General features: G+C 40.4%; 2 protein-coding genes across 4 annotated transcripts in view; one reads left to right on the top strand and one right to left on the bottom strand.

Annotated features, from left to right (window-relative positions):
* The window catches only part of mtmr4 (myotubularin related protein 4), a 42,988-nt gene extending 36,735 nt beyond the window's left edge, over positions 1–6,253 (bottom strand). For 2 of the 3 annotated variants that reach the window (XM_085420048.1, XM_085420050.1), the window contains exon 1: positions 6,180–6,253. The gene's annotated coding sequence lies outside the window, so the exon portion shown is untranslated. Of the gene's footprint in view, positions 1–381; positions 527–6,179 lie in introns of those variants that run through there. The other variant, XM_085420049.1, reaches the window with a different exon arrangement.
* Positions 6,254–7,850: 1,597 nt separating this feature from the next.
* Positions 7,851–13,551, top strand: hpda (4-hydroxyphenylpyruvate dioxygenase a). Its single transcript, XM_085420047.1, has 14 exons — positions 7,851–7,929; positions 8,153–8,179; positions 8,397–8,459; positions 8,772–8,876; positions 8,966–9,008; positions 9,109–9,191; positions 10,378–10,467; positions 10,563–10,669; positions 10,945–11,022; positions 11,294–11,456; positions 11,558–11,629; positions 11,740–11,862; positions 11,955–12,071; positions 13,222–13,551. The coding sequence occupies exons 1-14, from the start codon at positions 7,927–7,929 to the stop codon at positions 13,333–13,335; spliced, it is 1,188 nt and encodes a 395-aa protein (XP_085276173.1). The 5' UTR covers positions 7,851–7,926; the 3' UTR covers positions 13,336–13,551.
* The last annotated feature ends 2,092 nt before the right edge of the window (positions 13,552–15,643 follow it).

The raw sequence follows: 15,643 nt of genomic DNA, 5'->3' as shown, positions 1-15,643 counted from the left end.
CACTTAATGACTGCATGAAAAGTGACACTGATACTGCACTCTTACTTCCTGTGTATATACGAGCCAAGTCAGGAGGGAGCGACTATGTTCAGTGGAAGTTTACTATGAAAAGAGTGGCACACAGGCAGTGAGACAAAACATAGAGCCTTCACTTCCTTGGGTAAACAATCAGACTTTAACAACACATTGATTGCATGCAAGGACCCAGCTTTGAACTAGATTCTCACTGTGCAGTGCCTTCATCTCACTTCCCTACACTGCTTTTTTTTTTTTTAACCCGACACACCCCCTTTTGCACACAGCTCAAAGCTCAAAGAACAAAAACCAAACACCAAAAAACTACTCAACTCTCAAAATTGTCTCAAAGCAGACTTCTCTTACCTGTTCAAAGTATCGAATCAAACTTTTGCTTTAAGCTTCTGTCTAGCTTTTGGGGTTGATTAAAGCTCAAGAGTTTTGCAGAGTAGCAGCAGTCTCCGTCTCCCAAATACAAACTGGTTGTAGTCCAGTGCATGGCATGCCTCCCTCCCTCTCACGCTCTGTCTCTATTGCTTACTCTTTCTCCCTCCCACTCTGCTCAAAGTGAAAGAAGCCATACTACAGGGCAAACACTCTTAACAATTCACCCACCTACAACAAACTCGTGACTCATGATCAGAAGGGACTGCTTTTGTTGCTAATCAGTAATAAATACAGAAATCACATGCAGGCAACCATTTTCAGGAGAGGAAAAGGGTCCAATATTGCTCTTCAGGTAATGTGAGTCATCTATTGACTCAGCATAAATAGCCCCATGAGATTTAATTAAACAAAAACTGAAATCTGATTTGAATTGGTTGAAGCTTTAAAAAAAAAAAAAAAAAAAAAAACCCAAAACAAAACAAGCAAACAAAAAACAAAACAGACACATTTAGAAGAAAAACTATTAAATAAAGCTATTAATTTTAAAAAAAATAAAGCTATATATTAAATAAACTTATATTTGAGCCACGATATGACAGAAGTAGTTCAAAGCAGATTGAGGGTTAAATATAAATGTCAGTTACAGTTAATCTGAGAGCAGCAATGTTAGCATGTACCATCCCGGTTGTGAAACTGAAAGCAAGCAGGCTGTAAATCTAAACACCGACTACATTTGTGATGAAATACCTTCTCACTCACACTGACACCAGTGTACGGGAAATGCTTGTGACAACAAATATTACCCTGAAGTAGGGCTGGGCGATATGACCCAAAATTCATATCTCGATATTTTTTAGCTGGGTGGCGATATATTTTTTTAAAGCCATAAGTTAAGAACAAAAAGAGAGTTCTTAGTCACACTGTGTCCCAGATTTCACACAGGCATTTTTATTTACATACAGCATAGATTTGCATGAAGAAATTACTCAAAAATAAATTATCAGCATTTATTAAATAATCATGCTCCATAAATAAAAGAAAACAATGTTGTTTTTGTGCATAACAAAAAGCTCATAATTGTGCAGTCAAAATGTAAACTAACAGACGCTGAGCATAATAACAAAGACAGATTTCACAGCTGCTCTCTTCCCAACTTCTACAGCGTGACTGACAGCCTTGAGTTTGAAATCCGCTTCGTAACCATGTCTCTTAACAGGTGCCATTTATGGTCCTTATACACACACAATATGGTAATATTACGTCGAAGCACAGTACGTATCACTCCGCGAGGCTCCAGACTACGGTAGCCGTAATGCTCCGACAATCCATCAAGCGCTGCAGTTCCATAGCTTACCAAAGTCGTAAAACATTTTTTGACAGATTGCTGAGCGCCGTGTACCACCTAAAATCGGTTCGCGGTCAGTAAGCACAACCAAAATTCATACATAAGGCGCGCTGTCAACTTTTGAGAAAATGAAAGGATTTTAGGCCGTGCAGCCCCTGTGGGCTGCATGTCGTTAGCGTGGTTAGCTCGTTAGCGCGGTTAGCTCGCTAACACGTTGACGCCGTCCAGCCCCACAACTCGCTAACGGAGATTTGCCGTGTCCATCTGGTCGCTGCCTGTAGGTGAAGCTATGGGGGAGGGGGAGTTGTATTCAGTGAAGGAGTATATCGATATTTTTTTAAAAACTCGATAGCCCTACCCTGAAGGTAGCATCTGAGCTCAGGTAATGTAGTGCTGACGGTGAGAGACGTTTGACATGACTGATCCGGAAATCAAAACTGAAATTCCACAAACGGTAGTGTTTATTTTGATATTAAAGATAAGGAGGTGATGTCACAATTAATTCCAGGTACAAACCACACCTATTGTCAGAAATGTGCATGATTATGCATGTCGAATGCCGTTTTGAGACACTACTCAGTTAAAAACAGTCAAAGAACTATATAGTATGTAGTTGATATTAGTTAAAGGGGTGGTATGGTTTGAATTTTTCTGGTTAACAAAAACAGATTATGTAACAAGATCTCAATAAAGGATGAAATCAGGAACTGTGTTGTGAAATGGGGAAACAGAAGTATGTATCATTCAAGGCCATCATTTGTTACTTTGAGTCCTCTGCGCTATGGACACATTTAAGGAAGCACTGAAGTATACTGCAGTATACTGTTGAACACATAAGTCTGATTAATTCTTGTCCTTCATATTTGGAACAAGCAATGACAGCAACCAAGCAGAAATGCATTCATTAATCAATAAGGTGGTCAAACAAAAACGAGTCAGTCCTTTTGACACAATTGTTTTCTTCTCAAAACTGAGAAGATTATTGGGTGTTGAAAACAAATTATCTTCTGGATTACTGACTGTTTGTCAAATGAACAAGATAATTTAAAGGATTGGAATTTCAAAATTATGAAATTTTTATGTTGCCATGTTCCACAACGCAACAAAATTTATACTAATCTGCAGCTCAGCCAGTGATGAAAATAGTCCAGTTTTGCAGCCCTATTTCACAATTGATCATTACAGTTGGAATTACTCAAAATCAAGCCAAAACCCATTTCCAAACTAAAGACCAAATCAAAACTAAACTGACCAAACAACAAAAAAACCTCCATGCAAGAATCACAAATATGTCTACAAGCTACTCAAGAAGAGACAACCTGATAATAATTTTGACAAAACAAATTTAAGTAACGCTCTCCCTTATTTTCTGTCAATATTTACCGTTAAAGATGTGGATTAAACATGAGCAAAGTTTTACATAGATAATCCCTATGAGCCAGAAGCTTAGGCTTCACATTCCTCTGATTCGGAAAGGCCAAACTCATTTCACATGATGGGCCAAACGCAGCCCACTTTAATTCTAAGTAGGCTTCTCGTCACAGAGAATGTCCCATTTTATTTATTTATTTTAACTGTGGAACCATTGTTTTGTTTATTTGTTTGTTTGTTTTAAAAAAAACCCAATAAAAAACAAAACGAAAACAGTAGATTATTTCACTGTTAACCTTACTCACATACTACTAACTAGAGCTGGGCGATATTAGATTTTTTCATATCACGATATGTTTTTTTCATTTCAGGCGATAACGATATCTATCACGATATAAGCCAAATAACTATATTTGTAAGATTTAAATGTGCCGTTGCTCACAAGTAAAATGTGAAATAATCAGCAGCTTGTTTTTATTTAAATATTTATTTCCCATAATAAGTTCAACAGGGTAGATGTACTTAAGGAACATGAGACTTTTTCAGATAAATAAAGGCAAATATTGCAAACTACACAAAAGGCAGCCGCTAAAGCGTTTAAGTTTCAAAATAGAACAAACAAAACAGACTAAATTGTCAATTCCACTTAGAAACAAAATATTAATTCTAAAAATAAATCTTAGTTTGTTTTACAGAAGAACAGACAAAACTGACTAACTTTTGTCAATATCAAATAAACTGAGAACTAAAAGGAAATTCTCAATCTCTCCTTGTTGTATAGCTGAGCTTTTCAAACAGTTTTAACAGTTACTTTAGTCTGACAAAAGCCAAATGACGAATTAGCGCTTCCAGTCAGACACTGAGGCTACGTCCACACGTACACGGGTATTTTTGAAAACGGAGATTTTCCGTTTTCGTTTTAAAAAAGAATCCCGTCCACACATAAAGGCAGAAATGAAGAAAAACGCTGCTAGGAACATGCCAAAGCAGCAGGTGGAGCTAGATTCCTAACCGTGCAGAAATGTTGGCCAATCAGAAGTCTAGAAGCCTCGGTGGGAAAAAGTAAACAAAGCTGGGGCATAGAAGCAGAACAGAGTCGTATGTGTGGAGGGACAGTAACTTTGTGTATATGTAAGCATTTAAACACTGCAGAGAGTAGAATTAACAGTAACAGTATTGTAGAAATTCATTTCACCGAAACAATAACGTGGCGCAGTGTGACGCATGCACCAGTTTATTGTATTTCCAGACTTGCTTTCGGCACAATTTACAGTGCACGCTACTCTGTTTTTTGTCAGACTTGAAATAGCCGAAATACCTTCACACTACAGAACTTCTATGGCTCTTCCGTTCGACAATCTCTCCGGCATTGGAACCGTCATCTGTTTTCTCTTCGGTCACGCTCGGTTGATTTTTCTAGTCGGCACACTCATTTCCTCCATTACGCGCTGCCTCCATTACCCGCTGGCTGCTTCCCAAACAAACACACGTGCGGCTTGGCACTTGTGCTGTACGTAACAAGTCACGCGACGTGACGCTGCGGCTGTGATTGGTTCGGCTCTGCGCTACTTAGTTTGGATTGGCTGACCTTTTTTATTTTTTATTTTTTTTTTTATTTTAAGAGGACAAGAGCGGCGAGGTCTATCGCGATAGCGTAATTTCTCTATCGAGTAAAAGTTATATCGCGATACATATCGTTATCGTTCTATCGCCCAGCTCTACTACTAACTTCTTATTACTTAATTACTTTAGTGTAGTATGAATGGTCATGTGGGAGGTATTTATCAACAGGAAAACCTGTCCAAGTTACAGCTGAAAGGCCAAAGTTTATGCCGTCCTTCATTTTACCCAAAGCTGTCCAGTAGGCCAGATTGGAGTTTTTGTTGGCCAATTCTGGTCCCTGGACCTCATGTTTAACACTCTCCCTCTAAACACTCTGTTTCAGGGGGTTTTCTTTGCTCTTGGCCCCGTATTATGTCATAGCAATGAGATAACCATAATATGGTTAACTCAAACACTGAACTCTTTGTTTGCATGATCCACCAATGAGAATAGAGTTAGCTTAAAGGCAGGGGAGCTAAAGCAGCTTGTTCAAGACGGGGCAGTCCCTCAGTTTATTCCAAGGGCCAGTCCCTCAGTTTATTCCAAGGGCCAGTATTATAAATAAGAATCATTTTAAATGGAATCCCGTAAAGCTACTCTACTGCAGGCCAAGAATAAAAATATGGAGCTTTTGTATGTCCACTTTACATCAAGCAAAAAGGACAAACATCTAGTAACCAAAAACAGCATTGTGAGCATCTTGTCTTTGACTCGTGTGACAGCAAAATTAATACCTTTAGGTTGTGGACTGCTAGCGAAACAAAAGCAGCACTGTGATGCAGCAGTGCGAGCTACAGAAGTACATTTTGAAGAAAAGCTAGGTACTAGTTTCTTCACTTCTCCATAGGCTGCTAATTAAAAAAAAAAGTGCCCTGATGTAAACTGAGGGGAGATTTAAAAATAAAAATAAAAATCAGGAAGTGACAACAATAAGAGCCATTTGTTTTGGGGAGCCGGTTTTACTTTCCGTATAAAAATAATTTCCAAGTACAGTAGGGGATTCCGGGGTGTTTTTCCTCTGATCATAAACGGTCTAGAAATTTCCAGCTTTCTTGACTGTGGGCTCCATGTAAATGTCAGGTGACCGGTTTGACTGGTGACAACACAACAGGTGTGAACCGATGACGAGGAGGCTGAAGTTAAAAAAAAAAAAAAAAAAAACGTATGGTGAAAGTGAAAGTGGACCACAGCCCCAGCACAGCCTGGCACTATACTAGGAGCCGATTAGTTGGTGAACCGAAAGTGTGCGTGTGTGCGCGTAAATGTTAGCACTGTGCTAGCTACCGGATAGCAACACTGATACAGGCTAGTGACTAAAATTCGCTCATTTGCCCACAAAAACGACAAAACCGCTCAAGGTCCACAAGTTCGAGACAAGTCTGACGGCCTGAGAACATGTCACATACAATATATCATTTAGAAGTAACTTCATTTTAAAAAATTAAATCGAGTTACTCACTCAGAAACAATCAGCTGTCACAACGGTGACTCAGTAGACTGCACGACTTCCGCATTCTCGCCCGATGACAAAAGCCGCAACCAATAATCGAGTAGGTAACCGAGCACTAGGAGACCAACGACGCTGCAGAATTCTCACCAACCAATGAGAATTGAGAGCAGACAAGCCAGCGGGTCAAACACGCCCACAGCGGAGCCAATCAGGTGCCACTACACTCCTGAAGCGCACCAATAGAAAATCACAGCGCGGCACCAACTGGAGGCACACAAACAACGTGCAGTACGTGAGCTCGGCACACAGACACACACCAGCTGGAACATAGCAGGGTTTTCACATTAGCGGAACACGCGAGATGTACGCTTGAGCTGATTGTTTAACTGAACTATCGATGATTTATCTTTAAAATAAGAAATCAAACGAAATAATTTATTTGTAATATAGCTATTTAAATAAATAGACTGATACTTTATTGATTACACGAGGGAACTTTTGATTACACGAGGGAACTTGTTGTATTACAGCAGCAGGATAAAGAATAAAAACAGTATAGTCTACAATAAATAAACAAAATAGTCAAACATACGTGCCACAGGCGCATAGTCAAGGCCTAATAGGGTGAGAATAATTTTAAAAAACAAAACACAGAGAATAAAAATGCAATTACGTTAAAGTAGAGTGAACAGTAAGACTGAGATTGCGCAATGCATTACTCTCTTGCTTATAGTGCAAGCATGTACACTATAAATCTAATAAATAGCTGTAAGATGTGAGTTATATTGGAATATATTTGATATCAGATATTAAATATGGTTAATTCAATAAATAGAATAATTAGAAAGTATTGATTAATTTGTAGCGTGAACAACCAACCCTTTAAATTTACACTTAAAACCTTTAATCATGCGACCAATGCAACTAGTTAGTTGCACAGTTATCCTGAAGCACCCAAGACACTACAAGCACCCTAAATATATAAATACATAAATAGATCGATAAATAAACACTACAGTATATGCTTGTTTAAAGGGATGGTTTATTTGCCACATACCTTAATGCAAAAATAAAAAAACTGAGTGAAAATCTGTTTTCAGTAAATGTATAACATGTAAATGTATGACTCTTAGCACAATGTATGGAGACAGTAATTCAAATCACATCACATCCAAGCTGGCACACACTAATCTTACAGTAAGTGCTTATTTTGTCCGGCAATATTGCTCCCTCTGGCGGTGGAAGTCAGAAACCACAGAGGGCTTTCAGAAATTCAGAATATTTTTTATCCTCACCTTTAACAACACCGCATCTTTGCTTAGTGCAGAACTCCCAGTTCAGTTCTGCACACTGTGGATGCATTATGATTGTTTTTTAGCTTTTCATCAGCCTCAGTTAAATAATACATTTTTAAAAGTTTGTTTGTTTATTTCAGTGGCAAGTGGTAAGTTTAGTTTCAAGAAAAAGATCTGTGTCTGTAATGTTTTCCCTGGCTTTGTTTATTACGTCTATGTTTCTATGACGACTGCACGACTAAGGACTGGACACTGATTAGACACAAAAATGACAGGACAGGCACCAAAACCTGGGTCACTGCTGCCGAAGTTTCAGGAAGCGAGGAGGTGGACAGGTGGGTGTAGACCCCAAAGGACCAATCACAGTTGGTCATCAGGTCAGTACTTATCTGCTCATTTTTGGCTTGGCCCTGATTTCCAATCTTTCTCTTCTCGAGCCAAGCCCCATCTGAAATCGCAGTATGGTAAGGACATTCGACTATAATCAAAGCCAATTATAATGAGCAGATGCTGTCAGTTGTGGGACTCTGGGCCTTCCCACAGCTGAGTAATTGTGGAGATAATGGCCTCTTCAGCAGATAAGAACCAATTAAGTCACATTAGAAATACGAGATCAGTTGACTGCAGGTTTTTGCTGACCGCGTGTTAATGAAGCTATTATGATTTTCCTCTTTTCCTTCTTCTTAGACAAGCTACACAGACAAAGGAGAGAAGGTGAGATTAATATTTTCTCTGTGGTGTCTGATGTTTTGTTATGTGTGCTACTATGTTTTTGCGTAATATTCACAGATGGTTAATTGGTGCAGGAAAAAATAAACCATCCCAGAATTATTTTTCAACTACCCATTATAACTGGTTACTGTGTTACTTGTCACCTGAAGAATTTGCACACATTCCAATGTCAATCTTGAGTTCTGCTTTTACTTGCTAGCCTGCAAGGGGAAGGTTTATCAGGTTCCATCATATCACCTTCTGGGTCGGCAACGCCAAACAGGTCAGTATCCAAACCCTCTACACATGACCAGAAGCTCACTGTTAGTTATTCAAATCTTTACCGTATCATCCATCTGTGAGCTGACTTTGAGCCTGTACAGACTCATATACAGGTCAGAGAGCTGGTTGCACCGAAAAAAATAAAACGTCAAATTAATTAAATAAATAAACAGAATAATCAGTAAAAACAGTTTTATTGTGGATTATTGTTCAGCATACAGGTGAGACTACACATCACACTGTGGCATGTCCTAGCTTCAGTACGTCTCGCATCGTTAGATTTCATCAGAGTAACAGTGTGGTTACTTCACAGGCAGCCTCATTCTACTGTGATAAGTTGGGCTTCGAGCCCCTGGCCTACAAGGGTTTGGAGACTGGCAGCAGAGAGGTGGTGTCACATGTCATCAGACAGAATAAGGTACGAACAGTAACGTTCACAGTGTTCAACCTGGCAGAAGATCTCACCCTCAGTGCAAAAACATAACTACTCCTCTGCTCTCCTCACAGATTATATTTGCATTTGAATCTGCTCTGAATCCTGGAAATGAAGGCAGGTTTTCTCATCAGATCACTTAAGATTATAAAAAAGGTGACATGACGGTATGATTTATATTCTGCTTTATAAATCATTTATATTCTGGCCCCCCCAGAGATGGGAGAACACTTAGTTAAACATGGAGACGGAGTTAAAGACATTGCCTTCCAAGTGGAGGACTGTGACTTCTTATTCAAGGTAAGATGACAGATTGTTTTCAGGTAAACTTTAAATCTTTCTAGCGTGAGAATAAAATAAAATTAAAAAAACAACAACTTCTTGATACTGTGGGGTTAAAAAAGTCCCTGTCCCAGTTGGCTTAACTGAAGAACACAGAAATTTCGCACAACACTCTAAATTTCCGTGTTTTTCTGTGTCCCTTGAACTGTGCAACTGGTTGTGGTGCACGATTGTGGATAATTCTACACGGTAAACCAACATTAGCCATAAAGAGACAGTGATTTGTTTCATTTTTTATCTGTTAGTTTCAGTCTCTGCTTATCCAGACTAAGATAAGATAAAAACTTACATGCTTGTGCCAAAAGTTGGGAAATTCCTGACAAAAGTTGGGTAATATAGAGTAGCTGCACTGATCCACTGTTTGTCTGAGGTTCATATTAATAATACTAGGAGATAGTAAATAATTAGAGCTCCACTGTGCTCACATTAGCTCACTTCTGTGACTGAGATTTAATCCTCTTACCTCATACTATATATACTGACATGGGGTGAGGAGTGTGTTGAAATTGGGGTAAACAGGCCAGTGTTGTGACAACTCCTACTGCAGCCTTGAGGTTTAGCTGCTCCTGTGAACTCTCTTTACCTCAGACAAGGTCAGGCAAGCCATAAACTGCCGTGTGGACTATCAGGTGGCTGCAAAGATACCGAATCAATGCGCACTTAGGGTGGCTGTAGCTTAGGTGGCAGAGCAGGTCAGCCACTAATCAGAAGGTCTGTGGTTCGATCCCAGGCTGCCTCCTGGCTGCACGCCAAGTATCCTTGGGCAAGATACTAACCCCATGTTTGCCTGCTGGTGGTGGTCAGAGGGCCCGGTGGCGCCAGTGTCCGGCAGCCTCGCCTCTGTCAGTGCGCCCCAGGGCAGCTGTGGCTACAATGTAGCTTGCCATCGCCAGTGTGTGAATGGGTGAATGACTGAATGTAGTGTGAAGCTTTGGGGTCCTTAGGGACTAGAAAAGCGCTATACAAATGCAGGCCATTTACTTACTGCAGGGATCAACAGCCTTTGCTCTCTGAACCACCATTTTGTAGCTTCTTAGGAAGATATTTTCCCTTTGGCCACTGGAGGGCTTCCAGGAGCCACAGACACACAGTTGTTGCAAACTCCCGTTATCTTACACCCATCCTGACATCTCTCCAATGACAGACGGCCAAGGAGCGAGGAGCTGTGGTCGTCAAGGAGCCCTGGGTGGAGCAGGACAGCCATGGGAGGGTCAAGTTTGCAGTGATTCAGACGGTACATAAAGGGTGACTCACATTAGAAAGCCCTGTGTAAATACATTGAAGAAACTGAAAGCCAATAATAATGCTGTGCAAATGTTTTGTCCTCAGTATGGAGATACCACACACACACTCATCGAGTACCTAAGTCCCTACAAGGGCCTTTTCCTGCCGAGCTACAAAGAGCCTCTGTTTAGAGATCCCCTGTTAGCTAATCTGTGAGTCTCTCCCACAACACCACCTCATCTGCTACAACCTGTGTGCCTTTTTTTCCCTCTGGTGTTTTTTGTGCATACACATGGAAGAAGTAAGATGAATCTAGATTTCACCACTGTCAGTCCCTGATAACATTTTAGTACATATTTTCCCTTTTCTGTGGAATTATAGACTAAAAGATTATCATAAAATCACAACAAAACATGATTATGTGTATTTTGATCACATCTGTATATCATTAAGCAGCCTGACTGCTTATTCTTCTTTTCTTTCAAAGTCCACCAACAGGTCTGAACTTCATCGATCACATTGTGGGAAACCAGCCAGATGACCAAATGGTGCCAATTTCAGACTGGTAGGTCTCCTGTCTCCAGTGCACGTACACTCGCTGCGGGTGCAGCAGACACACAGGGCAAAAGGACAAAGTAAACAAACACCACAAGCAGTCGCTCCACCGCTGTTGCTGGAAAATGTTGGTGCATTTATTCAAAACAGCAAGCCCTCATACAAAATGACTTCTTCACAAAATTCAAAGATTGCTCCAAGAAAGAAGGAACAAGAGGAAATGTAGTTCCTTTTTAACTCCAATGATTAGTATTGCTTAGCTCGTATTCCTGAATTTCTAGGTACCAGAAATGTCTGATGTTTCACCGGTTCTGGTCAATCGATGACAAGCAGATCCACACACAGTACAGCGCGCTGAGGTCTATAGTTGTCACAAACTACGAAGAGACCATTAAGATGCCAATCAACGAACCTGCCACGGGGAAAAAGAAGTCGCAGATCCAGGTGAGGCTTTCAGAGGTTTGCTCTGTGACATGGATCCCAGCAGCCCGAGGGGTCTGATACAAAAATGTGTGTGTGTGATGTCCTGTGTTGTGTCCTCACAGGAATACGTGGACTACAACGGGGGGCCAGGTGTTCAGCACATCGCCCTCAACACATCGAACATTATTGAATCTGTGAGTCTGTGTAATTAGCAGGAAAACTCCAGGCTATTTTGAAGCTTCATGCTTGCAGGGCCTGTTTTAGATTCGTCTTTTTTTCTCCCTCTGTTCTTGTCACTAAATAGATAGTGAACCTGCGCGCCCGAGGGATGGAGTTCCTCTCAGCACCTGACACATATTACGACACCCTGAGGAAGAATCTCAAAACTGCCAAAATCAAAGTAATTGAAGACCTCGACCGTTTACAGGTGAGGACTGCTTTTGGCATGGCTGATTTTTTTTTTTGTTCTTTTTTCTTTGTGTCTTTAAATCTAAAAGATCTTTTGTTTTTCTTTTTAAGGAATTAAAAATCTTAGTGGATTTTGATGACAAGGGCTACCTCCTTCAAATCTTTACCAAGCCTGTGCAGGACAGACCAACACTTTTCCTGGAGGTCATTCAGAGACATAACCACTTTGTAAGTGACCAGTTAGGCAGTCTACTGGTATAACTTGTATAAACAGAGAGTAGGGCTTTGCTATATCTAAGGCCTCTCATATCACACCTGTATTAACCCCATCAGTATGGAGGGCAAATATTTTAGTTGGGCACAACTTAACCCTGACTAATACGTATTTTTGGACCGAATTCACGGTTTACTTCAAAAAGTTTTGCTTCATTATGGCACTTTTTGGTTATTGACTTTTTGAATATTTAAAAAATAGTCCTTTAGACTATTTTTGGGACATTTTATGATGTAAATAATCTATTTTCAAAGAGTTATTGCGTGGTAATTATATCAAAAGATGGAAGTGATGTGATTATAACACATAAAACACATTTAAAACCACTGAAACCACATGTTGACAATTCTCTCTCAGGTGATGCAGTTTTTGAATGCTGCAAACTTCTGATAAAGTTTTTACTGAATAGAAATATGGCTTTTGAAGGGACCAGACCTTTGGGACAGTTGCCCACTGTGCCCAGTATGCGTAGGTAATCTAGCCTTTACTGGTGGGATTTACAGGCCTAGGGCTCTGTTTCACGCCTCTGCCACCTTCAAGAACCTGAGGAAGAACACCTGTTTACAGCTCCCACCCAGCATGAATGCTACAAGAGCAGTGTACTTGTAAAAGCTCAGTAAATCTGTCACAGATGCAGATTAAAAGGCTCACTGCTTCACAGCGAGGGGGATCTCTGGATTGGGTTGCACCCTGTGGCACTCAATTCATAACACTCGGCGCCCGTTCTGCTTGTCAGAACACGCTCATCTTGTCACTCTCCGGTGTCTACAGATGTGGATACAATGCATGAAAGTGAGAAACTGCATCTGAACCACAGCAAAGAATTTCTCAGAGGAACCACCAACACTTGATCTTTGTTTTTTGGGTTACCTGTGAAAATATTTACATGATTAATTTGCGAGCGCCCGGTGAGCGCAGCTTGCTGTCACAGAGGAGATGTTTGAACCTTGGGAGGATATTTATGTACCATTAGTGATCCAACATCAAAGCGTTAAACACCCTGAACGTTGTCTGAGAGAAGATCCCTAGAGCCATAACAAATGACACAGAAGAAGGTAGATCTTTGGGTAATTAGCCATCTGTGTGTGTCTGTTCTTTCACCAGGGCTTTGGGGCAGGAAACTTCAAGTCTCTCTTTGAGGCTATTGAGAAGGACCAAGACGCCAGGGGCAACCTCACTGTGCTGACACCCAAAGGGCAGGCTGAAGCCTTCTACTGATCCGCTGACGTCTGATGCTGCCAAGCCACACTGGGACTCTTATCTACTCGGCTGTACGTTTCAGAGGCGGTCGACAACACCCACCACGACTGCAGCACGGCAAACACTTACGCAGTGTTGAATATCTGAGTGTGACAAGCTGAGAGTGTTATCAGATATGCTTTTAGCTGTCAGGAGATTGCACGGTGTTTGGCTAAATAAAGAAACAAATGTTCATGTGGGCTGGCATATGTGGTTTGTAAATAGAGGTTCAAATATTAAAGGAATAGTCTGACACTGCTATGCTTTATTGTGGAGGGTTAGCTGTGAAGACTGACATGCTCACATCTTCATGCTGAACCACAGCCAGGAGACAGTTATGTGTGTAGGTACTATGGTTGTATGACACACCACTATTACTACAGAAATTCAAAAGAAATATAATCAAACATCACCGTGATATGTACATAAATTAAAAAAAAAAATTCTCTGTTTTGCTCCAAATAAACTTAAAGTGTGATTTAGTATAGTGAGGCAGAGAGAAATAACCAGACAACAGTACCAAAGGAACAATTGCACACATTATTTATACTATAATATGTGGGATATGAATTTTTCATTTCATATCTTCTTTGCACAAAGAGTGGAAAAGAGGCCAAAGAGCCAGCTGAGCGTGTAGTAGCATGCAATCCCTCTAAAAACTAAAAGCATTATCCAGGATTGATCATATGTCCTTCTTACACTTTAGGCTTTATGCAGATTGCTTTTCAAGGTGACACAACAGTACTACTAGCTGCAGTCTTACACGCCTCTCTGCAGCTTCTCTCCTCCTGTTACACCCCCCCCCCCCCCCCCCCAAACCCCATGTCCATAGAGACTGTGTCAGTTCCCAAACAGACAAAAAAACAAACTAAAAACCAGCAACAAACAACTTAAACATAAAAAAAAAAGATCACAAAGAAAGAACAATACAGTATCCACATCTGAACCAAAGAGTAAAACAGTGAAATGTGGATTATTAAACATTAGGTCTCTCTCCTCCAAGTCTCTGTTAGTACATGACTTAATAATTGATCAACAAATCAATTTACTTTGCCTTACAGAAAACTGGTTGCAGCTGGATGATTATGTTAGTTTAAATGAATCAACACCCCCGACTCATTCTAACTACCAGAAATCTCGAGGCATAGGCAGAGGGGACGGTGTGGCAGCAATTTTTCACACCAGCCTATTAATCAACGAAAGACCAATACTTTTAGTTCATTTGAAAGCCTGATGCTTAGCCTTGTCCACCCCAGCTGTAAAACTCAGAAACCAGTCTTACTTGTTAACATCTATCGTTCACCTGGGCCTTACACAGAGTTTCTGTCTGATTTCTCAGACTTTTTATCTGATTTAGTGCTCAGCTCAGATAAAATAATTATTGTCATGATTTTAACACTCATGTAGATGCAAAAAAGTGACAGCCTCAACATGGCATTTAATCTGTTATTAGACTCAATTGGCTTCTCTTAAAATGTAAAATAACCCACCCACCACTTTAACCACACTCTAGATCTTTTTTTAAAATATGGCATAGAAACTGAACATTTAACAGTGTTTCCTGAAAACCCTCTCCTGTCAGATCATTTCCTGATAACATTTACATTTACGATAATGATTACACAGCAGTGGGGAGTAGACTTCATCACAGTAGATGTCTTTCTGAAAGCGCTGTAACTAAATTTAAGAATATAATCCAGCCACTGTTATCATCTTCAATGCCCTGTACCAACACAGAGCAGAGCAGCTACCTGAACGCTACTCCAACAGAGGTCGATCATCTTGTTAATAATTTTACCTCCTCACTACGTACGACTCTGGATAGATGAACCAGCAACAAGCAGGAGAACACACAGGGCTTAAATATTCACAGGTCTAATCGTAGGATGGGAGACAGGAGGGGAACAAACCTGGGAGAAATCAGGGCTGACGAGACACAGACGTAAAGCTGAGAACACTCTCATGAGACAGAAACCTTCAGAATAAAAACAGGAAGTACAACAGGTATGCACAGACACGAACTTAACACAAGACATGGCAACAGGGAAGGGAACACAAAGATGTGGGACCGGGGCCCTATTTCAGGAAGCCGGTTTAGTGCAAACTCTGAGTAAGTATACCCTGAGTTAACGAAAACTCTGGGTTTTCGGTTTCACAAAGCGAGTTTAGATTAATTCTGAGTGAGTTACTATGACGACACACTCCGTGAAGTAGAGCTGGGCGATATGAGATTTTTTCATATCACGATATGTTTTTTTTTTTCATTTCAGGCGATAACGATATCTAT

The sequence above is a fragment of the Rhamphochromis longiceps genome, linkage group LG10 (assembly GCF_057381845.1).
Source record: "Rhamphochromis longiceps isolate RC_006_pf linkage group LG10, R_longiceps_female_GT1.1, whole genome shotgun sequence".
Taxonomy (NCBI): Eukaryota; Metazoa; Chordata; class Actinopteri; order Cichliformes; family Cichlidae; genus Rhamphochromis; species Rhamphochromis longiceps.
This window is presented reverse-complemented; position numbering and strand designations above follow the sequence as displayed.